Source organism: Chiloscyllium plagiosum, chromosome 29 (assembly GCF_004010195.1).
Source record: "Chiloscyllium plagiosum isolate BGI_BamShark_2017 chromosome 29, ASM401019v2, whole genome shotgun sequence".
Taxonomy (NCBI): domain Eukaryota; kingdom Metazoa; phylum Chordata; class Chondrichthyes; order Orectolobiformes; family Hemiscylliidae; genus Chiloscyllium; species Chiloscyllium plagiosum.
The window spans coordinates 31315671-31342224 of record NC_057738.1 but is presented as its reverse complement, the minus strand read 5'-3'; the positions used below and the strand labels follow the sequence as shown (position 1 = coordinate 31342224).

Below are 26554 nucleotides of genomic sequence, written 5' to 3'. Positions count from 1 at the left end.
GTCCCTTCAGTGTATCAACAAAGATTTCTGTTAGTTCCAAGCTGGCTTAGATACTTCCATTTCTGTGGCTATTTCATACATCAAAATACTCAGTGCCAGAAGTTTCTACTTTCCAGACAGTAGTTCCTGTGTCACTTTTGATGTCGAACTGTTCCATATCACAGACAAGGGCCCCCTTGTCATGAATCAACAACATGACAACCACCAAATGGAGAACCGCAGGACCATAACACATGATGAAAGTATTGTGAAGTTATTGCAATAACGTCTTCCAGTTGACCAGTCCCTCAATTTGCTGCCCCTGAGCTTTACTTATCATAAAGACTTCTGACACTGGATGTAGGTTTGCTCGCTGAGCTGAAAGGTTCATTTCCAGACGTTTCGTTACCTTACTAGGTAACCTCTTCAGTGGACCTCATGCAAAGCCTTGTGATACTGTCTTATGTAAAACTGCAATAACTATTTATTACTAACAAAACATCCTTTACAAAATTCTAAGGACTGTAATGATACAAACGTTTAAAACCACTAACTACCTGGACTATTACCTCAAAATCCCCCTTTTCCCCTAAGCTGGCAGTTAAACCTGGTTAGTAGTGGAGGTAAGATATTGGGTTAAAAATGGGGAGAGAGAGTGAGAGAAAGGTGGAAAGGTTCACTCAGAGTATTTGGATCTCAGGATAGCTGTGCCCACCTGATGCCTGATGAAGAAGTTAAGCTCAAAATGTTGATCCTCCCGCTCTGCAGATGCTGCCTGACCTGCTGTGCTTTTCCAGCACCCCACTTTCTCCACAGGGCTGTAAAGTTTGCCTTAACGACTGCACCCCCTTGCTTTTCCCTGCATATTACCTCTCTTTTTAGTGGCTGTTTGTTTCTGTACCTGTTGCGAGACTATAGGATTCAACTCCCTCTCAGTTTTGGTCGGCTGTGACCAATCATGGCTGATCCTGATCTGTATGGATTCCTCCTTTCCCCAAGGAAGAGTCCCCCCAAGTGGGGGAGGGGGAGCAACTGAATCATGAACCTTTTGCAGAATCCCAGTCTGTTCTGATAAACATTTAGAAAATTAATATCAAATGTCAGTTACAGAATGAAATGTTAGAACGAACAGATTGGGATATAACAATGCACAGCATTGACACTAACGTCAGGTGACATCGAGCAGCCAATGTAATGATGGCAGTCTCCCACCTCTCAGATTAGGTTAGAGTTACCCTTGATTTCTCTTCACTTTGTACAATCATAAGTTGGATTTTATTCATATTTGTTCACCTTGGTTTAAACCTATCTTTCCAAATCTTTTAAAGGATTGCAAGCATTCCATTCAGGCCTATTCTTCCATTCAGTAAGCTCATAGTCGGTCTGTGACTCCATATCCCTTAATACCTTTGCTTAACAGAGATCAAACAATCGTAACTTTAAATTCAATAATTGATTTAGCAACCATCCGTTTGTAGGAGAGTTCACATCTTTTACACAGTATGGAGATATATTTCCTGATTTCATGCCTGAAAGGCCTGGTTCTAATTTCTAAGACTAAACCCCCACTAATAAATTTGTGTCACCTCACTTCATTATTTCACCCTTAGCCTTCAGCTCAAAATATGTCAGTGTTTAATTTTGGAGAAGTTCCAGTACTTCAGTTTTAGCTTTGTCATAGTGCTTGGAATGTGGATATGGATAGATTCATATATCTCACTGCCTAATGCTCCTAAAATCAATCATGATTAAATAATGTTCAATTCAAGTTAACATTTATTCCTTTGCTTTAAAGTATGTTTTTAACAAGACTGTGCTCAAAATGAATTATGATTAAACAGTTTTCATTTCATGTTAATTGTTTTAATTTTTTAAAAATGCTAATATTTTCAGAAGGATATGTTGGTCCTACTGTTTTCAATTTTAAAGAATAATTTGCTCTCTTTGTAAAGTGGTGTCTGGAGTTTGAAATATTTCAGGATTATTCAGAATGTAAATGATAGCTGTGAAGAAAACTCCTACTCCTGGCTTCATGGTAATTACTCAATATATGAAGAGGGAAAAAAAAGCTGTCCTTTTGATATTGGTCAATTTACAAACAGTAAAATACAGAAGACAGGTTATAACAATACAGACTGCTATTCTTGTTCCATTTGCCAGTGTAGCCTCAGTCAGCAGCACCCATTAACTTATTTTTAATAAACAGGGTGAAACATTAAAGAGAGTCACCTTCCAGATGATAGAAGCTGCAAAATGCAATCAAATGAAAGGATTCCGATGGGCTTTCCTGAAAGATCACACAAGTGTGCTTGTTCTTACACTGGTCCAGAGGGATTTCATTTTTCTTTTAATTTTGTCCCAGTCATGATCCAGGCATGATCATTTTCTTTTAAATTTCAAAAATATACTTTATTCATAATTTATAAGTAAATATAACAATTACAAAACAAGCTCATACAGACTTGGCAGAAAATGCATTGGAATTTTGACATTCCTCCTTCAATCCAGTTGCAATAATAAAAGGCATTTACAAAACATGAAAGGAAACTCTACATTCCCAATTAAGGCTATGAGGGGATCTCGAAAGGCAACAGACCCTCACTATAATTTGGCAGAAAGATCTTCGACGGTGGTTTTTCTCCGCTGTGCTTTGGTGGCAGATTCCTCAAGCTTTGATGTATCCCTCAGGATATAGTCCCGCATCATGTCCTGTTTCCAGGTGTAGAGGGGGATTATTCTTTGGTTTCTCCTCCAGGCTGGGGAGATGAAGCTCCACCCCCTGGCCACACTCTCTCTGATGAGGGTGACAATAGCCCTGTCCCTCTAAGCATCCTCTACAAGTGACTGGGGTGGGTCCAAAACTGAGGTATGTCACTCTCCTTCAGACATATGAAAGAAATACCTATGAACCCTGTGGCAGGAGCTGTTAACTTCACATCTGTTTAAATTGCATTCATCTGCACATAGTAAGCTTGACATTACCATAGCTGTTTGCGGGAGCATACTAGACACAAACTGTAGTTCCAGTGGTCCCCAGTATCACAGCTACCTTTACGCCCACCTCCAGCCACCTACTGCACATTCAGCTACCATCTCCCCAGCCTCACCCCCCCCCCCCCTCCCTTTTATCTCTTCACCCCCAAGGCTCCCAGCCTCATTCCAGATGAAGGGCTCCAGCCCGAAATGTCAATTTTCCTGCTCCTCGGATGCTGCCTGACCTGCTGTGCTTTTCCAGCAACACACTCTCAACCCAGTATCTTAGGGCCCTGTCTTCAGCCCATTTGATTCACTCCACGTGATATCAATAAATGGTTGGAGACACTGCAAAGGCTATGGAATCTGACAACACTCCAGCAACAGTACTGAAGACATGTGCTCCAGAACTTGCCACACCCTCGGTTGTGCTGTTTCAGTAGTTATAACACTGGCACCTACCCCATAATGTGGAAGATTGCCCAGTTATGTCCTGTACACAAAAAGCAGGACAAATCCAACCCAGCTAATTACCAGCCCATCAGTCTACTCTCAATATCAGTAAAGTGATGGAAGGTGTCATCAACAGTGCTATCAAGCAGCACCTGCTCAGTGACATCCAGTTTGGGTTCCGCCAGGGCCACTCAGCTGCTGACCTCATTACAGCCTTGATTCAAACATGGACAAAAGAGCGGAATTCTAAAGATGAGGTCAGAGTGATAGCCCATGACAAAAAGGTTGCATTTGATCAATTGTGGTATTAAGGAGCCCTGGCAAAACTGGAATCAATGGGTATCGGGGGCAAACTCTCTGCTAGTTGGAGCCATACCCAGCACACAGGAAGATGACCGTGGTTGTTGGAGGTCAGTCATCTCAGCTCCAGGACATCTCTGCAGGAGGTCCTCAAGTTAGTGTCTTGGCCTGACCATCTTCAGCTGCTTCATCAATGACCTTCCTTGCATCATAAGGTCAGAAGTGGGGCTGTTCGCCAACGACTGCACAGTGTTCAGCACAATTTGCGACTCCTCAAGTACTGAAACAGTTCATATTCAAATGCAGAAAGACCAGGACAATGTCCAGGCTTGGGCTGAAAAGTGATAAGTAACATTTGTGCCACACAAATCCCACTCAAATGACCATTTCCAATGAGAAACAGTCTTTCACCCCATGATATTCAGTGGCTGGAATGGGACTATTTGGCCCCACCCTTTTGGCGCTGATCATTTGGCCCTGCCGTTTTGGCTCTAAACTATTTTGGTGCTCATTACTTTGGCGCTGAGCTGTTTTGGTGCCAATTCAGAATAAAAAAAAAAGTCTTGTAGAGCCCGTAAGAAATTTGTTTTTATTGCATTGTAAGAAATAAATCTAATTCTTAAAACGAATTTCGACAATTTGCTACATTTATCAAACACATACAGATAACCATCGTGTGAAAAGTTTGGTTTGTCTCTCTTGTTTTTAGCAATTTCTGGTATAGGCTCTACAAGAAAATAGAAAGAAAATTGTATTACAGCTTTCCAATGTGAAGATGGAAGGGCTTAAGTATCAAGGCAGTAGATGAGTATTAACAATTGTTAAATGAGAAAATGATTACAAAACGAGATTTGAATCTACAGCGGGTCATTACAGCTTTGACTATCAACTCTTGCTAGTTGAGAAAATTACATCGGGTCGTTAGTCATCCTCTCTTCTTTAACCAAACAAGACATTTTTTTATTCCGAATTGGCGCCAAAACAGCTCAGCGCCAAAGTAATGAGCGTCAAAACAGTTTAGAGCCAAAACGGTGGGGCCAAATGATCGGCGCCAAAAGGGCAGTGCCAAAACGTACCCGACCCTTCAGCGGCGTAACCATCACTGAATCCCCCATTATCAACACCCTAGGAATTACCACTGACCAGAAACTGAACTGGACCAGCCATATCATTTAGTGGCTATAAGTGCAATTAGAGACAAGAAATCCTGCAATGAGTAACTCACTGCCCAAAGTCTGCCCACCACCTACAACGAACAAGTCAGGTATATGATGGAATACTCCCCACTTGCCTGGATGGGATCAGCTCCCACAACATTCAAAAAGCTTGACATCATCCAGGACAAAGCAGCCCGCTTGATTAGCACCATATCCACAAGCATCCACTTCCTCCACTGCTACAAGATGCATGGAGGAAATTCACCAAAGATCCTTAGACAGCATCTTCCAAACCCATGACCACTTCCATCAAGAAAGACAAGGGCAGCAGGTTCATGGGAAAACCATCACCTGCAGATTCCCCTCCAAGCCATTCACCAACCTGGCTTGGAAATATATCGCCATTCCCCCACTGCCACTTGGTCAAAATCCTGGAATTCCCTCCCTCATGTCATTGTGGGTCAGACTACATTACGTGTGGAGTAGTTCATGAAGGTAGCTCATGAACACCTTCTCAAGGGGAAGGGCAATAAATAATGGCTCAGCCAGCAACACCCACATCCCACAAGTGAGTAAAACAAATACAGGTGGTAAACTGACTTCAAAATGCAAGTGAACCCAAAGAGTCAAATGAAGTGATAAACGTGTAAAATTATTCATCCATGATAGAACCTTCAATTCAATACTTCAATTTGTTTTTCTTTCCTCCCTTACTGCATACCTCTCTCACTCTTGCCAATAGCTCCTTCTCCATTGAGCTATTCAATTCCCTCCTGTGGGAATGATGGGACATTTTCCAACATTACAGGTGATATATATCAATATGGAATAAAAATTAAAAGAACTGTGGATGCTGTAAATCAGACACAAAAATAGAAACTGTTGGAAAAGCTCAGTTGGTCTGGCAGCATCAGCAGAGAGAAATTGGGGTCACTCGACCCGAAACGTTACCTCTGATTTCTCTCCACAGATGCTGCCAGACCTGCTGAGCTTTTCCAGCAATTATTATTTCTGTACAATAACATGGAAATTACAAGATAAAGCAATGGTCACAATCCCATTTAATTTCTGGTTTCATGAGAAGAAAATACATCAAATTTATCAAGACCTGTAAAGTCTGTTTCATCAGAAAAAGGCTTTGAAGACAACCTGATTGTGGGAACTAATCAAATTTTACCAGCGATGACAATTTACTTCCCACAGTTGAAGTTGACAAAGAATTCTGGGTTAATGTGATGTGGGAAAGTTTCAAAAGTGTAGTGCCCATTCACTATATATCTCATACAGAGTTGTGTGACCTTTTGTGACCGCCAATTACTGGTAAAGGTCACACATTTCCACCAGTGTTTGAGGACAGTAATCGTGACATTTTCACCCACAAAGTGCATGGTACTCTCACTCTACAGCTGAAATCCAGGAGCACCGCACTTTCTCTCACACAGAGTGCTATCAATTCTTCGACTTTATCTTCAAAACTGATCAACGACCAACTGCTGTTTATGCCGGTGACTGTTTTGCTCTTAACCTTTCGTACTGGTAACTGTTATCATTGTCAAGTAATAAATGTCAATATCTCAGTGGATGACTTTAAAGACTGTGACACAATTGAAAAGGTTACCCAAATCATTAACTGAGGTTCAACCCAGAGCTATGATTATTCCCAAAATAACTCATCCATATTCCAAAAAGGAAAGAAAGCAGTGTTAAATTTACTAAAAGTTCTTTCTTCCTTCCGCTGGACTCTGGGGGTGCGTAACCGATGGCAATGGCAAACATTGGTTACACTATTTACTGGTCACGCCCCTGTAACTCAGCTATACTATGGTGGCCTAGGAGGGCAACCTCTCTGTAAACATACCTCATGCACGTTCAAAACAAAGATAAACAACTCAAGTGCCATTGGTTAAGGCCTTGGAAAGAGAGGCGAGTTCAGGCTATATCTATATTTGTTATCAGCTAACCTGGCATTCACTGGAATGCTGCCATGCTTTAATAAGGAAGGTGGTGGAAGATCCATCAGCAATGCTTTTACAAACTGCTGACATGTGTTCCAAAGGGCATTGCTCTGTAATGCCACGAGATGTGATTTTTGTCTGATGCCAATTTATTGAAATCCAGCCATTTGGCCCGCTCAAGCTTGGCTGACTAAATGGAAGTTAACCCCTAATGACTGTGAGCAAACTAACCACAGAAGGGGAGGCAACAGCCTAGTGGTATTATCGTAGGAGTGATAACCCAGAGATGCTGGTAATGTTCTGGGGACCTGGGTTCAAGTCCTGCCAAGGTAGATGGTGGAATTGAAATCAAAAAATATCTGCAATTAGGAGTTTAATGATGATCATGAGTTAGTTCTCAGGAAAAATCTATTTGGCTCATTAATGCCCTCTCGGGAAGGAAACTGCAATCCTTATTTGGTCTATAAGTGACCCCAGATACATAATAATGTGGTTGACACTTAACTGCACTCTGGGCAATTAGGAATGGGCAATAAATGCTGGCTTGGAACGTGATGCCCAAATTCTATGAATGAATAGAAAAGTAGGTTACATGTTTTCTTTACTGATAAGCTTGTAACATTGATATTTTTCTGCAAATGTCACCACTTACCAATGTTATGAGGGAAAACAAAAATCAATGAGTACAATGCAAATTTTAAAATACGGATGATGGGAGAGTCTCTTCTGGTGGTCTTGGGATCCAGATAACAGCGTATAAACTGCTAAAGTTACTGTCGAGATATTAGTTATAACAGTTCAATTTTTTGGTTGACTTCTTCCAGTATTTCCACTTTCAGCATTTCCATATGCCAGTATTTCCTAGTAATGGGAATGAGAAAAAGGGGTATGAAGTATTGAAAAAGTAAGTGCGTATTTCATGAATCAACACTTCAGCAACATGTCAGTCGAGCAATTTTTGTTGCTTTCTAATACAAAGCATATTGGAGAGGAGCATCAGATGCATAGAGGACTGGGAGATACAAAGGGAAGAAACAGTGGGTCAGAAATTAGCGGGATCAGACAGTGGAGGGAAAATCACTGGATGGGGCAGGATGGATTAGGAGCCAATGGGCGTTAAAAAGATGGAGCATGCTAAATCCCGTTGGTCAGCTGGAGGTATGAATCACCACATGGCTTACAATACAGTGTAAACAAAAGGGACATTGGCTCAAGGAAGTGGAGGATTGGAAATGAAAAAGTGTGGTTGCAATGTATTAGGGAAATATAGGGAAGCAAAAAAGGAATAAAAAATGAGTGTTGGCGACTATGACATTACCACTGATTGTTATAAAAGCCCATCTGGTTCACTAATGCTCTTTAGGGAAGGAAATCTGCCGTCCTCTCCTGGTCTGGCCTACACGTGACTCCAGGCCCAAAGCAATGTGGTAGACTTTTAACTACTCTGTGAAATGACCTAACAAACTACTCCATTCAAGGATAATTAGGAATGGGTAACAAATACCAGCCTTGCCAGGGGACAGCCATATCACACATGGAAAGTAATAAACTTTTAAAAATGGGATTCTTGACTTTATAAACAGAAATATTGAGGTCAAAAGCCGGGATGTTATAAAATACTTTTTTAAAAATTAGGTGTCAGCTGTGTCCAAATCTGGGCACCACTTTTCAGAAAAATATCAAAGTTTTGGGAAGAGAGAAGATGCTAAGACATTGTCTTTCTCAAGCAAAGAAAAGTCTATGGAGATTTTAATAGGAGGTGTTTAAACGATGAAAGGTTATGACAGAGTAAATTATGATCCAATGTTTGCAGTGGTGGAGTTATTTATAGTGAACACAGAGTTTGTTTCATTTGTTAGAGAACTAGAAGTATGAAGAGTTGTATCATATTTAAATAATTAGAATGCGCCTGAAAAACACTCAATATGAATGTTTCAGAAGGAAATTGGATAAACACTCAGAGGGAGCAAGTGAGAGCTGGAACAAGGGAGTGTGACTAATTGTACAACTTTTGCCAAGAGCTAATGCAGGCATGCAGGGCTAAAGCTGCTAAACTCTGTGGCTTTACCACTCAGATTAGAGACAAATGAACATTCTGATGCTGTTTACCAGTTTCGCTTCAATCCAAGATGGCTGCAAAATCTTGATGAAGAGCTGGGTGGGTTATAGACTGCAGCAGCTGGACTGTGTTGGGAGGTAGAATTTGCTGCAACTTAGCCCTGCCTTAAAGTGAAAACAAGACATTTAAAATATGCTTCTGTCCCAACCCCCATCAAAATGCATCACTTTGCAACACCCTTGACTAAATGGCATCTGTCATTTGTCTGCCCATTTCACCTTAGTCTGGAGCGTAATACTAATCTCCTCACAGCTCACTCTTCCAAGCTTTATGCCATCTGGTAATCCTTACAATGTCCTTGTATATTCGATTGTAGTCATTGAGATGGAACAAGAACAGCCATGATCTGAGTACCTGTGCTGGACCTTTGAGGAATACCAATGCGCACGTTCCTCTAGTCTGGGAAACTTCATATTCACGCTGTTCTTTGCCTTCTACAGAATTCAACCTTTCGGACATTCTGATATTCCTGACATGCAGCTTCACCAAACCCCTTACGAAAATTCACCCACATCATCCGCATTAAGCCTCCCTCTTGCCTGGTCAGAAATCTCAATCGGATTAATTAAATATCATTCCCCTTTAAAAGAAAATCACACTGGCATTCTTTAAATTCATCAACACTCATCCACGTGGCTCTTAATTCTGTCCTGAATTATTGTTTCTCAAAGTCTCCCCACCACTTTCATTAAACTAAGTGACCTCCAGGAGCAGGACTTATCCTTAAAATCCTTCCTGAACAAGGATGTAGCATCTACAATTCGCCAATCCTCCCCAAATCTAACTCCACAATGTGAATCTTTACTTCCTATGGCACCTGTACTGGTATCAACGTGATATAACCTAGCCTGTCTACAACATCTGCTTTATCAATTTTTAGCCTATCCAATATCCAACAACTCCTCTTCGATAATGTCCACTTCTCTAGATGCAAACTCCTCACTTTGTACCTCGGTCACACCACTGCTTTCATGTGCAGGGCTGCAACTGGCTCCACCCTATCTCTCACTATTCTTCTAATGTTTTTGATTCCCTTTTCACGTTGGGGTGGTGGGTTGGTTTAGCTCAGTCGGCTAGACAATTGGTTTGTGATACAGAGTGACACCAACAGTATGGGGGTTCATTTCCCGCGATGGCTACCATGAAGGATTCTCCTTCTCAATCTCTCCCCTCACCTGAGACACAGTGTCTGTCAGGTCAAACCACCACCTGCTGTCTCTTTCTACTGAGAGAGCAACCCTACGGTCTGGTAAGACTATGCCGACTTTATTGACACACAACTGTTCTGGTCAGGCTAACATGTGAATGAAAAAGTCAAATCTGCGTACCTTTAACTGGAGCTTCTTTAAGGTGGGAATATTAGGAACCACACTCCAGAAGAATGGTAGCGAATGACGGTCATTACAATGTCTATCTTGAGGTAGGAAGTACAGTATCGAGAATAACAAAATATTTTAATTTCACTAACAACAAATCTACCAGAGGGGCTATGTGAAAGGAGGTAACTGGGTATGGATATTACTTTCGCACTTTACCCATTTGCCCAAAAGAGAATTTTTAAGCTTGTGCTACTCTTCCCAGTAATAGGCACACCCAAAGCCACACCGAGGCTCTGATGAAATATGAAATTTGTCCTCAGTGCAGTATCAACTCTCTTGGTTTATGACTGCGTTGTTTTATTGGCTGGGAGTTAACAGCTCCTTCTCTTTACCCCCCACCCTTACAAGCCATGACAAAATGTGCATTGCCCATCCCCAAGTGAAGAGTGGTCTTATGTCTCAAGGGGCACAAATGGCCCAACAGCGGGGGAGGGGTGCCAGCAGAAATGCCGCCGCTGGGTAAATGCCAGCGGTGACTGCCTCCGGATGTCAGATTCCAGCCACAGTGTCAGAATTCGAGGCAGCCTTGGGGATGTACTCCTGGGAGAGTGGTGACGACCAGTGATAAATTGTAAGAGAAAAAAACCCAGAACTTTACAGAGCACACAGAAGCTGTTCAACCCATCATCTCTCACTCCAGCCAAAAACAGGGCAATTCAGGCCCATTCCATTCTCCAGCTCTGCTTGGTTAGAGTACTTCAGCTGCACCTACTTTTGAAATGACAATCTACCACCTTTTCAGTTACTGAATTTCAGACACCCACTACCCTCCGAGTCTAAATATTTCTAACCCTCCCCCAACTTTCTGTTTATTCCTTTCAAGCTTTGCTTCCTGGGCAGTGGCCTGTGTGCTGACTGAAATAGGTCCATCCTATACACACACTCATCTGATTTTATGCTTCAATTAACTCTCCCCTCGGTTTCTTTTGTTTTGAAGACAGCAATCCCAGACTGTCCAAACTTTCTTTCTAGCTCGTGTTCTCTACTATTGGCAACATTCTTGGAAGTTTCCTCTGCACCCTCTCTTAGTAGGATCACATCCTTCTTGTAATGTGGAGACCAGGACTGCTTGCAACTCTCCAACACTGGCTTAATTTTTTTGTTAAACTAGCTCCAGTATCACCTCCCAGTCTCGGGAAATCACTTCACTCTTTTGTCCTACCACCTTTGGCGATATGTGGATGCGTACCCAAAGTCCCTCTATCTGTCGATACTTCCCTGAATCCTACTGTGGTTGGATAAGGTGGTCAAGAAGGCATACAGCATGCTTGGCTTCAACGGCTGGGTCATCAAATATAAAAGTTGACAAGTTATGTTACAGCTGTACAAAACCTTAGTTAGGCCACATTTGGAATATTGCATGTAGTTCTGGTCGCTACATTATCAGAAGGACGTAGAAGGTGAAGTGGTTTACCAGGATGTTGCCTGGTCTGGAGGGTTTTAGTTATGAGGAGAGGTTTGATAAACCTGGATTGTTTTTACTGGAAAGGTGAAGGCTCAGGGGTGACCTGAAAGAGGTCTACAAAACTGTGAGAGGCATAGATAGGGTGGATTGTCAGAGGCTTTTTCCCAGGGTGGAAAGGTGAACTACAGGAGGGCACAGGTTCAAGGTGAGAGGGGGAAGGTTTAAGGGAAAGGTGCAAGGAAAATGTTTCACCCAGAGGATGGTGGGTGCTCTGGGACACACTGCCAATAGAGGTGGTGGAAACAGGCACGTTAACAACATTTAACGTATATTTTGATTGACACATGAATGGGAGGTGAACAAAGGGATAGAAACCACACATGGGCAGTATGTAATGGGTCTAAATAAGGATTAGAATCAGCACAGGCTTGGTGGGCCTGTTCCTTTGCTGCACTGAATTACATTTCTTGTGTACTCACTTGCCTTGCTTGTCCTGCCCAAAGTGTTCAGAATTGTCCTCTTGCTATGTTCCTGACCAGCTGCTCTGATCTTTACTTGTGGTCTACAGCTGTCTTTGGCACCAGTGACCACACTGTTCATATTTGGTATCATGCCTCAAATGGTCTCAATCGTGTCGCCTACATTCAAGTCTAAATCCTTGACTGACCACGAAAACCCAGGGACTGAGCATTGAGCCCGACAGAATCCATTGGGAGCAGATGCCAGGCCACAAAAAAAATCCATTGAGCATTCCCCTTTGCCTTCTGTCACTGAGCTTGCTACTACTTTACCCAACTGTGTCCAATTCTTCACATATAATTATCCACGGAAAGCAGCCAGTTTTAGAGAGTTAGACTGTCCACCTCGTGCATCCATTAGAAACCACAGGAATAGAACAGAATCCCCACAGTGTGGAAATAGGCTATTTGGCACTCAAAGACCACACCGACCCTCCAAAGAGCATCCCACCCAGACCCACCCTCCTACCCTGTTCCTGTAACCCTGCATTTCCAACCTGGCCTGTATATCCCTGCACACTACAGGACAATTTAACGTGGCCAATCTACCTAACCTGCAGATCTTTGGACTCAGGCAGGAAACCCATGCAGTACAAACTCTACACAGACTGCCGCCTCAGGCTGGAATTGAACCCGGGTCCCTGATACTGTGAGGCTGCAGTGCTAATCACTGTGCCATCCCTAAGTATAGATCACAGACACTGCATAATGTGACTGTCTCTTCAGTAAAAACAGATGCCACCTGCATCCATTAATCATGGCATATTACATACGTGTGCATAGAGACAACAATCAAACACAGAACTGGATTAGGTCATGCACCCTGTTCCTCAATTCTGTATACCTACCTCCTCCTGGTCCTGTATACCCACCTTTCACCCCCTTGCTTAGCAACCCTCTCAAAAATATTCAAGGACACTGCTTGCACCACCTTTTCAGGACAATAAAAAGAGTTCCAAAGACTCATGACTCTCAGAGATAAAATATTGTTCCTCATCTCATCTTTGTCCTAAATGGGCAACCCCTGATATTTAAGCAGTGGCCCCTAGTTCCAGATTTTTCCAGAACAGTTTGGGAAAAGGAAGCATCCTCTCCACGCCCACCCAGTTAAGGTGTCTCAGGATCTTATTTGTTTCAATCATGTCATCTCTTCATCTGCTAAACTCCAGTGGATCTAGATTAGAGTGGTGCTGGAAAAGCACAGCAGGTCAGGCAGCATCCGAGGGGCAGGAAAATGAACATTTCAGGCAAAAGGCCTTCATCAGGAATGATTCCTGATGAAGGGCTTTTGCCCGAAACGTCGATTTTCCTGCTCCTCGAATGCTGCCTGACCTGTTGTGCTTTTCCAGCACCACTCTAATCTTAACTCTAATCCCAAGCATCTGCAGTACCGACTACTGTCCAGTGGATCTAAACCTAGCCTGTCCAACCGCTCCTCAAAAGAACAACCCAGGCATTCATCTAGTGAACCTTCTCTGAACTACTTCCTGTGCATTTACACCCTCTCTTAAATAAGACCAACACTGTGCACAATAAAGTCATGACAGTCCCAGAGGATTGCATTCTCATTAGAGAGAGAGGGATGACTGTTGGCAGTTTAACCTGAGGGTCACCACGGCTCATTTAGGGGCAAAGTTGACAAGGTGGGGTCTTCATATGACCTCAGTGGGTGTAGGAATTGAACTGACACTGTAGCTGTCACTCTGCATCGCAAAGCAGCCATCCAGCCAACTAAGCTAACCAACCCAGGACTCCCGATGTGATGTAGAAACTGTAAGAGTGTACCATGTGTGGTGTAAAAGGCTGGCTCCAAATGTTGCTCACTCTATCCTCTTTTAAGCAGCAGCAGCAGCACTGTAGGAAGGCACTGCAACATACATTTTCAAGGTTACTGATCGCTGCAAAGATAGAACTTCTTAAACATCTCTCAGCGTTAACTTTTGAACAAAGAAAATTACAACACAAGAACAGGTCCTTTGGCCCTCCAGGCCTGCGCTGATTCAGATTCTCTATCTAAACAGGTCACCTATTTCCTAAGGATCTGTATCCCTCTGCTCCCTGCCCATTCATGTATCTGTCTAAATACATCTTAAAAGACGCTATCATGCCCGCCTCTACCACCTCCGCTGGCAACGCATTCCAGGCACCCACCACTCTGCATAAAGAACCTTCCACGCATATCTCCCCTAAACCTTTCCCCTCTCACCTTAAACTCATGCCATCTAGTAATTGAGTCCCCCACTCTGGGAAAAAGTTTCTTGCTATCCACCCTGTCTCTCCTGATGAAGGGCTTATGCCCGAAACGTTGATTCTCCGGCTCCTCAGATACTGCCTGACCTGGTGTGTTTTTCCAGCACCACCCTCTCGACTCTGAGCTCCAGCATCTGCAATCCTCACTTTCTCCTCCCTGTCTATACCTCTCATGGTTTTGTAGACCTCAATCAGATCCCCTCTCAACCTCCATCTTTCTAATGAAAATAATCCTAAACTACTCAACCTCTCTTCATAGCTAGCCCCCTCAAAGAACAAAGAAAAAAGGTAATAAATCCTAAAAAAAAGAAATAAAATGCATGATCAAAACTGGAAAACAAATTTGCCAGTTTGATGAAGAGGTTAAATATGTAGTTAGGACAGAGAAACAAACAAAAGGATGGAGACAGCAAGGAAGAGCATACAATGCTTCATTGTAAGATGAAGGCTTGCTGGAGGTTTTCAGCCAGTTAATTTGTGGAAATTTCCAGCCCTGTATTGAGACCGCACTTGTTATTGGAGAAGGAAGTACACAGAGAAATGTTTAACTCAACTGATGTCACAAAAAAGGAAATTAGGTGCTATCTCACTTCCTCAGTAAGTAAACTCACAAACATCTTTACTGAATTAAATGCAGCAAAATGAAGCTTAATTGTCAGTCGAAACAGAGCATTTAATTCTAATGATAAGTAAACATCAGTCTCAATACACGAACAACAGACTGGATTAAGAGTTGAGTTAGCAACTTCCTGATGAAGGCCTTATGCCTGAAACGTCGACTCTCCTGCTCCTTGGATACTGCCTGACCTGTTGTGCTTTTCCAGCAATACACTCTCAACTCTGATCTCCAGCATCTGCAGTCTTCACTTTCTCTCATCAGTCTCAATATGCGTACAACAGACTGGATTAAAGGTTGAGATAGCAACTTCTCTACAAACACAATAGGTTGGGTTTCATTAGATACATCAATACTTTTTAATCCTTCTGTGGGCCAGCATTTTGTGCCCATCATCAGATGTCATCCAGAAGGTGGTACTGAACCATCCTCGTGAACCAGTCAAACTCATCTGGTGACCTACCTACCCAGAAAAGCCATTATAGAAACCATTGACACTGTACATCTCCTGTACCTGACTCTCTCACTGCCTCCCCCTACCATCCCTCTATCTAGTGAATTCCACTTCAAACATATTTTTAAAACAGCTAGAGAAACAAGGAAACTTCATCCTGCACATCAAACTTTGCACTGACAGTTTATACTCAGATATAGCCCTTCCTTTCCTCAATACTCAGGCACTGTGAACCACTGCTTTTCAGTTTGATTTTAAAATGTGGGACATCATAACTTCCAAGTCATTTTTAAAAGAGTGAGCCATTTGACACATGCTCTCATCCAGATAATCACAACAGAGCTCCAGTCACCAGTCTCTGCCTCAGCTTCCAACCCCCTTGGCACATGATATGTGTGCGCAGTGTGTGTGTGTGTGTTTGGTGTGTATGGTGTGTGTATGTGTTTGTGCACGCGTGCATGGTCTCTTTGTAAGTGTGCCTCTGTGTGCGTAAGTGTGTTTGTGTGTGCGCACACGCGCAGATGTAAGTGTGTGAATGTATACATGTGTGTGTTTGCGTGTTATGGACTTTAGGCTTGGTTCAGCAGTGAGTGGGATATTTATTTATGCTCACATTTGGCAGTACAGCCTGTGGGATTACAGCAGTCTACAGAGACAAGATGGAAGCCAGACTTGCCTCCAACCCAGCAGCCACCTGCTCTCCATCTCCTGCCAACGTGTGGACCCTGACCCTGTTTTGATGTTCCGTCCTTGCCAACTTGAGGGGCATTTTTGCAGTTTCTGCCACTCCCATACTCTCCAAAAAATACCTTTTTAGCTGGAAAACACTTTGCCAAGTTCAGTGGTCATGAAAACCACCATCATAATAAATACAGGCTTCCTTTCTTTCACACAGAATTGACTATTTATGGACGCACCAGTCTATTATCATTTTATAAACTTTTAACAGTTGAACTTTGGGGTTACATATTCACAACTTTCTGATTTATCTTGCTCTCTCTACTAAGCTTCTCAAATCTAGGTTGTGTTCAAAATTATGGAAATTTCCCACTCACCCCCAAGTGTTTAAGGACTCTCACAGCCTTCCTTTGGCACGCAAGATGCTAACACTGAGATGAAACCAGTGAAAAACAATTTAGAAAGAGAATTTAAAAACAGGTCTAAAAGAAAACCTCATACAAGGAACAAACAAATGATTTAGGAGATGTACTTCATGTTTTATTTTGTATGCCAAGATTGACTACACAACTCAGTCATATCTCTAGTGCTTATTAGTTTTATTATATGGCCTTTCTCAATTACTCTCTATCTGCCCTATCAGTTTCAAACAAGGCAGCCTGTAGTATTTAATGGATTTCCGATGTCACTCAGACATTTTGTAAATAATACTGCGCGCACACACTGCTTTCACCCAGGAGTGTCTAATTTAGTGCGAAACTTGATCATTTAGATCATGCCCATCATATTTTCCAAACGACAGCTGAGAAATACTATGCAAAGGCAATCTGCTGCCTAAACAGTCAGTGTGAATGCTTCATCAAACGATACTTATAGATCGGCTAGCTCAGTTGACTGGATGGCTGGTTTTACACAGAGTGACACCACACTGGCGGGGCGGAGATATGATGAAGGACTCTCGTTTTCAACCTCTCCCCTTGTCTGAAGTGCGTTGACCCTCAGGTTAAACCACTACCAGATGTCGCTATCTCTCTAAAGAGTGCAGCCCCATGGTCCAGTTGGACTGTAGCAATTTCATCTTTACTTACAGCTTCTCAGAGGTCGTAGTAAACACTTGTAAACTGCCTTGTGATTGGACAATTTCACGGTGAAAGCTTGGTAGCAAAGCCAATGAGCAGCTTCATAAGGAAAAGGACCAGCAGCATCTCTGAATCCTAGAGATATCCCTGGGAAAAAATTGTAGATCACATAAATTCTAATAAATACATCATTTATGTAAGTGATTTAGATGAGAACATGGTTTGTAAGTTTACAGAAGACACCAAAATTGGTGGCATAGTGGATAGTGAAGAAGGTTTTCGAAAATTACAAATGGCTTTTGATTAAATGGGTAAATGGGCTGAAAAATGCCAGATGGAGTTTAACCTTGATAAATGTGAGGTACAGTAAACAGGGGTAGGGGCTTATACAATTAATGGTAGACCCTGGGTAGTGTCAAGGGCTTTTGCCCGAAACGTCGATTTCGCTGCTCCTTGAATGCTGCCTGAACTGCTGTACTCTTCCAGCACCACTAATCCAGAGTCTGGTTTCCAGCATCTGCAGTCTTTGTTTTTACCTAGTGTCATAGAGCAGAGAGACCTAGGGGTTCAGGTACATAATTCTTTAACGTTTGCATCACATAAAGAAGGATGATTAAAAAGACATCTAGCATGCTTGCCGTCATTGCTCAGTCCTTTTCAGTATAGGACTTGGCAAGTCATGTTGAGATTGTACTTGACATTGGTGAGGCCTTTTCATCGAATCCCCACAAAGTGGAAGCAGGCCATTTGACCCATCGAGTCCACACTGACCCTTCAAAGAGAATCCCAGCCAGACCCACCTCCCTCCAACCCTGCATTTCCCATGGTCAATTGACCTTCCCAGCACATCTTTGGCCTGTGAGAGGAAACCCACGCAGACATGGAAAGAATGTGAAACTCCACACTTTGTCTGTCCAAATAGAGACGGCTTTTTAAAGTGCAGTGTTACGCACAGTAACATATACTCTTCCCATATTAGGGAAAAACCGAGGATTCTGTGCTGGCCTACTTAACGGCCATCTCCCCACCTTCCACCATCACTGAAGATTGAAGACTAACCTCGGTTTTTAGCTTTCAGTATGGAGTAGCAACAAACAGCCATTTCAGAGATGACCTCAAGAAAGAACGAAGGGTTGTCTCTTACTCTTTGGCCAAATGGGAGTCGCAGAACACAAGCATGGAATCTATAAGCAATGAAAATAATCATAGTGTGTTTCCTTTTCGCAACTTTCATTCATGAAAGAAAGATGGCTTCGATTATTTTGGCTATAGTTTACTATGCCACAGAGAGATCTCAATATATTAACTGTTCATGGGACATGGACAGCATTTATTGCCCTTCCATAACTGCCCTGGAGAAAGTGGTGGTGAGCTGCCTTCTCAAACTGCCGCAGTTCAATTGCTCAAGGAAAGTCCCAATGCTTTTGGGAGGCGGGGTGGGGTTCCAGGAATTTGACTCATTGGTATTTAAGCAGTGACAGCGATATGGTTCCAAGCCAGGTTGGAGAGTGGTTTGGAGGGGAACTTGCATGTGGTGGTATTACCATGTATCTGTTGCCGTTGTCCTTCTAGGTGATATCAGTTAAAATGTTTGGAAAAGTGCTGCCTCAGGAGCCTTGATAAGATTAGATTAGATTAGATTTTTAGATTAGATTACTTTACAGTGTGGAAACAGGCCCTTCAGCCCAACAAGTCCACACCGACCCGCCGAAGCGTAACCCACCCATACCCCTACATTTACCCCTTACCTAACACTACGGGCAATTTAGCATGGCCAATTCACCTGACCTGCACATCTTTGGACTGTGGGAGGAAACCGGAGCACCTGGAGGAAACCCACGCAGACACGGGGAGAACGTGCAAACTCCACACAGTCAGTCGCCTGAGGCGGGAATTGAACCCGGGTCTCTGGCGCTGCGAGGCAGCAGTGCTAACCACTGTGCCACCGTGCTGCCCACTGCAGCGCATCATGTAGATGGTACACAGTGCTGCAACTGAGCATCAGTTGTAAAAAGGAATGAATATTGAACATGGTAGATGGGATGCCAATAAAGCAGGCTGTTTTGCATTCTGGACTGTGCAAGACTTTGAGTTTTGTTGAAGGTGCACCCATCCAGGCATGGAGAGTAATCCATCACACTTCAAACTTGTGCCTTTGTAGACAACAGACAGGGAGAGGGGAGATTGGAGTCCCTGGCTGTGGAATTCCTAGCCTCTGAGCTGACCTTGTAGACACAGTATTTATACAGCTATCTGGTCCAGTAGAATTTCTGGTCATAAGAACATGGAGCAGGTGTAGGTAATTCAGCCCCTCGAGTCTGCTCCCTCACCCAGTATAATCAAGGCTGATCTCAGTTCGGCTTCAACTCCACTTTCCTGCCTGCTCCCGGTAACCCTTTAACCCCTTAATAATTAAAAACCTGTCTACCTCCCCCTTAGACTTACTCAATGCCCCGGCATATACCGCACTCTGGAGCAGTGAATTCCATAGATTCCCAACTCGCCACCATTAAAGGCATATAAATGGTCATTGCATAAGCATATGGACAATAATTGAATAGTGCAGGTTAGATGGGCTTTAGATTGGTTTCGCAGGTCAGCACAACCATCAATGGGGAGGAAGGGCTTGTACTGCACTGTAATGTTCTATGTTCTTTGACCGAAGTAATTTCTCTTTACATCTGCTTTAAATCTGATACCCCCAATTCTAAAACTATGGCCTCTGATTCTAGATTGCCCCACATGTGGAAATATTCGCTCTAGGTCTACTTTGTCAATTCTTTTTAACAACGTATATCCCTCAAATAGACCTCAAGTAGTAACTCACATGGCGTTGATGGTGCAAAATTCAGCATTGGTAATGTCACTGAATGTCAAGGTGAGAAGGTTAGAATCTCTCATTTGAGAAAGTCAATGCCTGGCATAGACATTACTTATCATTTAGCAGCCCAATCCCAGATGTTGTCCGTAGCTTGCTTTATAACGACACAGACTGTTTTGGTTTCTGTGCAGTCATGAATGCTAGTGAGCATTGTGCAATCAGTGAGCAATACATTTTCAATCTTCAGACGGAGGCAAGGTCACTGATAGCAGAGCCCAGGACACCGCCCTAAGGATCTCCTACTGTAACGTTTGACTTCCGATTATGCACAACTATGTTTGTGCATAATGTATGACTCTGAAGTGCAACAGCTATTTTGGGTGCAAACGTGAGCATTCAGTGCACAGTGGAATTCTGCAAACTGAATTAGACTTGTAGCAGCATGATAAGTTTGTACAACCAGTTAAAGGCAGACTTTGGTCTTTCATAGGACCTTTCAGATGCTTACGGAGGCCTTCATAATCAATTAATTACTTTTTGCAGCAATACTTAAGAAAATAATTTCCTGTTCCATTTAGATAACAGATGAGGATCAATAAAGCACTTCACAAAAACAATGGAGCTATACCATCAATGAATAAATTCCACCCGATTAATTGCAGGTGAAAGGCTCCCAAAATATATTGAGCATCAGAATGGTACACAAAGTACATTTCACCTCCCCTAGAAGGGGAATGAGGTTAACTGTGAAGTACAGAGGTATTGTACTGCCACAGAACATCAGAAAGGCATTTTGTTGTCGCACTGGGGGATGAAGAAGTAATTGCAAGAAGTTATCAGGGTCAAAGAGTCTTAGAACATCTATACTGAAAAAAAATCTGATTAAAGTCCCTCTCATTAACCCTGTAGAGGGAAGTTAAACTCCAGTAAATATTAATTGTGCTGTCAAATCTTGGGATCCAAGATCTTGTGAGCGGCACAGTGGTTAGCACTGCTGCCTCACAGCGCCAGAGACCCGGGTTCAATTCCCGCCTCAGGCGACTGACTGTGTGGAGTTTGCACGTTCTCCCCGTGTCTGCGTGGGTTTCCTCCGGGTGCTCCGGTTTCCTCCCACAGTCCAAAGATGTGCAGGTCAGGTGAACTGGCCATGCTAAATTGCCCGTAGTGTTAGGTAAGGGGTAAATGTAGGGGTATGGGTGGGTTGCGCTTTGGCGGGGCAGTGTGGACTTGTTGGGCCGAAGGGCCTGTTTCCACACTCCTAGTTAACGTAGATACCTCAACAGAGCTGAATGCTAGGTCAGTACTTACTGATCTATCAGAAGTAGTGTGTTTATCATAAAGTATCTGTGCTTTTGTAATTGGTACCCATGTTAATGGAAACATTCAGTATCATTGGTCCAATGTCTGCAGCTGGCCATAATAAGTGTGAATGGTGCAACAATGCATACGAATAAAGTAAAATTCATTCTATAATAGAATCTAACCATTGACATTCAATGTCAATACAATCACCGAATCCCCCACTGTCAACATCCTGGGGTTTAGCACTGACCAGGAGCTTAACTGGACCAGGCATATACAGATGGTGGCTCCAAGAACAGAGAAGAGACTGGGAATTCTGCAATGTGTGAATTACAGTTTATCAATAATCTCTACTTGCCTGGTTGTGTAGCTCCAACATTGCAGAAGCCCAACACCGTACAGGGCAAAGCAACCTGCTTTCTCTTCCTAAGAGAATTGCATGTGTTACTATACCACAGAAACCAAAATGGTTCAAGAGGGTAGCTCTCCACCACCTACCCAGGGTAATCAGGATTGGGAAATAATTGCTGGACATCCAACATTCCCTCTAATTATTTCCGCTGCTGCCCATGTGGGTCTCTGAGGTCCATGTGTGGCAGTTGCTTCTGAAACCGGATGTTGATACTGGGAATGGCGTCAGTTTGTCAACTGATCTGTGCAAAACTGCAGCTAAACAGCTTAGAGGAAACATCATCCACATGCCATTAAAAAAAATATTTCTTTGTACAAGCTGAAGGCAACAGAAAGAAGTCTTAAGGTGGACTGCAAAGCATCAAAAATACTTGGTCTACTTTGTTTTCAATGATTTCCCATCAGTGGCTGGTATTAGAATGCAAATTTAGCCAGTTGTTCAATAGAATACAAGATTTGACTGAGTAATACTGACATGAGTGGCTTTATGTTTTTCGCAAAATAAATAAACAAGTTAATTTATGATACAGCTTTTTAAAGTAAAACAAATTAATTAGCAGGTCAGCATAACTAATCAACTATGCGTGCATTGTTTTCTTTTCAGACATCTGAATTAAGATCCAATTGTAGCAAATTATTCCGTTACACAAAAGGCCTACCTAACGACAGAAGTGTGCCTATTATGCAGTAAGGAAGTGTTTATACTTTATGAATGTTTACACCCAATGGAGGAAAGACTTTGTTTACAACGTCTGTTTAACAAAACAACCTTCACCAAAGTCCTGCTCCTCCAACTCACTGGCAATCTATCCAATCAACACATTGATTTTACAAAATCAGGGTCTGAAAAATGCTGCAAGTCAATCTTGATACAACTAAAAAACTATGAATGCCCATGAAAATTGTAAAATCAATGAAAAACCGTATGACGAGTCCTGAGTGAATTTGATGCTGTTTGAGTAATGCGCTATTCCTGGTATCATTCTAAACATTAACAAAGTTCAAGTGAATTATCAGGGAAGCTATCAAGGCTGTTAAATTGTTAACCACTAATATGTTTTTTTATAGGGTTATAAAATGTTAATCAACAACACACTTACTGCTATAGACTAAAATGTTAACTAACTGGTCATAGCACTAGGATCAAAGTCAACTTTATTTGATATGAGACTAATGTTGTGTGTTCTACCATCCACATCTTCTGGTTCCTTAGGGGTTACATGATCTAGTGGGTATGTGAGGGCAGATTCCCTCTGTCTAATGTAGAGTCTTGTCCTGTAAACAAGATGTAAAGCTGTTGCAGAGATGCATTACACTGCAGGTTGTATGAACAGACTCTTTGTTACCACAGGACTATTGGGAGGACATAGCACCAGGGTTGACTCACATGAGATCCTATTTTACTCTCTTACCAAGTCAACATGACATTATTACAATGGCTGGTGCCTACTGGGCTCAATCAAGTATTAAAGCTTTCAGATTCTTCCAGACACAAATACAACATCTCTCCCCTCCCCACAAGACCTGAAATAAAAAAGAGCAGAATAGATCGTTCAACCCCTCAAGCCTGCTCCAGCATTCAATAGGATCATGGCTGATTAGGACACACCATCCCCACATCTCCAAGTGTGATTTTTTCCTGCTAACTTTTAGGATTATACATTCATTCCAGTGTTATGATGGTGTTAAAATGGAATATCAAATTTTAACTTCCACCATCTGATTGTTATACCTGTGGTTTTTCAAGGGCTAAGCAAAGATGAAACATGAACCTGAACTGGCTACAAAGGTCTAACTGAGGCAGACTTCAAGAGATCCACGTGGAACAAACAAAATTGTCGACCCTGAAATTGCCATTTTTATTTAAAGACGTCAAAACCAGACAACTCAGTCAGCATCACGAAATTCTCGTTTTCTATTTTACTTCATAATTTTGGGAGGCTCAGCTTGGAAGAGTAGTGGAGCTATATTCAGGAATATAGACTGACTATATTTCAACAGTTGTTTCTAAGCAGCAGGGCAGAGAGAAGAGAAAATTAATTTGTGACAACAAAGGTTGGTACTCTCTCTCTCTTCCTACCTGTTCCTGTCATCATCTCAGAATTCAGTGAAAAAGCAAACAACCATTCATTGAGAACTCAAAGAAATCAACAGATTCCACTATTGCTGAGGATACAAGTCAATCATTAAACAACTGTGGTCCCAAATTAAGAATGGACTACATCAAGGATTTGAGGAACTGTTTATCTGGGTGACCTTTGTCTGTTCCAGACCAGCTCTCTCTTAAACTTACTGCTTGTACAGGTGTTTGATTGGAAATGGCATTTGATTAATTTGTTGGAGCTCTTTGAGGATGTTGTTAATAAAATTTATAAAGGGAAGTTGATGGATATTAAACAGAAAACAAAGAACTGCAAACGCTGGAAATCTGAATCAAAAACAGAAATTGCTGGAGAAATTCAGCAGGTCTGGCAGCATCTGTGGAGAGAAAGCAGAGTTCACTCTTCATGTCCAGTGACCCTTCTTGAGAACTGAATGTAGCCAGGAAAAGGAAAAGAAAAAGAAAAGGTCTGGCAGCATCTGTAAACAGAAATCAGAACTGAGGGAGGGTCACCAGACCCAAAACAGTAACTCTGATTTCTCTGCACAAATACTGCCAGACCTGCTGAGCTTTTTCAGCAACTTCTGTTTTTGCTTCTGATTTACAGCATCCACAGTTCTTTTGGTTTTTATGTAGCCAGGAAAAGGTTGGTGTATACTCTGAAAATGGGAAGAGAGAATTCATAGTTGTGAAATATGTATAGGGTTTCTAGTTTTTGGTGCTAATGAGTTGCATGCAGCATATTTCCAACCTCACTAGACCATGCAGTTGAATTTGTATAGCTTGAACAGTTTATCTTCAATAGCCAATGCCTGCTATCTGATAATGTTGTGATACTTACTCCTAAGTCTAAACTTGTAATTCATGGAGGAGGGTCAGCTCACCAAAATCTTTAGCCTGGATCATTTATTTCCTTCAACAAAATTTGGATTTGTCTTGTACTGGAGACTGTCCAATCTCAGTTAACTCTTTGTGTGGGCAGTTGTTCAGTTTTTTGCTTTTCTGTGGTTATGTCCCACTTCAACATATTTTATAAGAGTGATCTAATGCTGCACATTAAAAGCATTTGGTTTAAGTAACTAGACACTGTTCACTCCTGTGAGTTCTCTTTGCTGCACAGTGTTGAAACTTTATTGCTGGAACAGCACAGCAGGTCAGGCAGCATCCAGGGAACAGGAGATTCGACGTTTCGGGCACAGGCCCTTCTTCAGGAATGAGCAGAGAGTGTTCAGCAGGAGAAGATAAAAGGTAGGGAGGAGGGACTTGGAGGAGGGGAGTTGGAAATGTGATAGGTGGAAAGAGGTCAAGGTGAGGGTGATAGGTCGGAGTAGGATGGAGGCGGAGGACAGTGTTGGCAAGGACTCGAAGTGTTCTAGCCACTGCATTGTCTTAGCATGTGTATCTCTTGTGATTCTGTACTGTAAGAATTAAATGGCTTCTGAAAATCTCTTCGATGAAGTTTGATCTGTTTTCCCTTAGGATTAATTAGTATTGCTTTCCTCACCACCCGAAATCGGGTTTTGTCAAAAGTTATGTCTTCTTTGTACTGTAATAAATCTGACAAAGACTCATGAGCAATGCTCACAACAATTCCATCTATTATGAATTCTGACTTTGAATGAATATTGTAGAACTTCTCCAGTAATTCATGGAAGGAATTAAAAATGTTATCTATGGGTACACCTGTACGTTTCTATTAAATGTTGCTTTTTCAAGACTTTTATTAATTCTGAAGTTGAAATAATTGTCAAAGGCTCTCAGTACCTCTTTGAACATGTCTTTTGCTTCTTTTACCCCTTAGAGAGCCATAACATAATCTGTTCTACTCCCAATTCTGTAGAGAAGTGTATTTACTTGTTCAGCTTCTGAATTATTATCAAGTTTAGATGGTAAATAATGATTTTTTCCAGAATGCTCAATTTGCATTCTATTTGGTCCACTCTGAAATTGAACCTTATGGTCTAAATTATTTCTGCTGCCATTAATCCATAACTACGTACTTCAACCTCTTTGAAAAGTTTTAATTCTTCAGTAATTGTGATTCTCCCATGCTGTGTTGCTGTTCTGGAAGGTTTCCCTACACTTTACAGCTTTAGAAGAGAACTCTGCATGTTTTTTTTCTTATTTGTTCACAGGATGTGTGCATTGCTGGTGCAGCTAGCAGTTATTACCCAGCATGCATTACCCTAGGAAAAATGGCTGGAAGCTGCCTTCTTAAACTGCTGCTGTACCTTAAGTAAAAGTAAGCACAAAGCTGTAAGAAAAGGAGTTCAAAGACTTGGACTCAGCTACTTTCAAGAAACAGTAACAGAGTTCCAGGTCAGGACACTGTCTCGCTTAGGGTAGTATTAAAGACAGAAAATTCTGGAGAAACTCAGCAGGTCTGGCAGCATCTGTGCAGACAGAAGCAGAGTTAGCACTTTGAGTTCAGTTTCAAAACAGAACAGTCCTGAAGAGGAAACACATCACACATCATGCATGGCATAGTGGAAAGGTCAATGAGGGCGCGCGGCGGCTAATGGACAGTGAACAGGTTGTGTGTTGGGGAGGGGGTGTGGAATGGACATTGAGGGCGTATGGGGGGGAATGGACAGTGAACGGGGT

The 26554-nt window shown here is 42.3% G+C and overlaps 1 protein-coding gene across 1 annotated transcript in view; it reads right to left on the bottom strand.

The window, feature by feature from the left end:
• Positions 1–5879: 5879 nt before the first annotated feature.
• Positions 5880–26554, bottom strand: part of tert (telomerase reverse transcriptase) — a 60443-nt gene continuing 39768 nt past the window's right edge. The window contains exons 14-17 of the mRNA XM_043719416.1: positions 18375–18499; positions 17325–17462; positions 8927–9040; positions 5880–7678 (exon numbers count right to left, since the gene is read on the bottom strand). Coding sequence (XP_043575351.1) covers positions 8937–9040; positions 17325–17462; positions 18375–18499 — 367 coding nt within the window. The 3' untranslated portion in view covers positions 5880–7678; positions 8927–8936. The remainder of the gene's footprint in view (positions 7679–8926; positions 9041–17324; positions 17463–18374; positions 18500–26554) is intronic.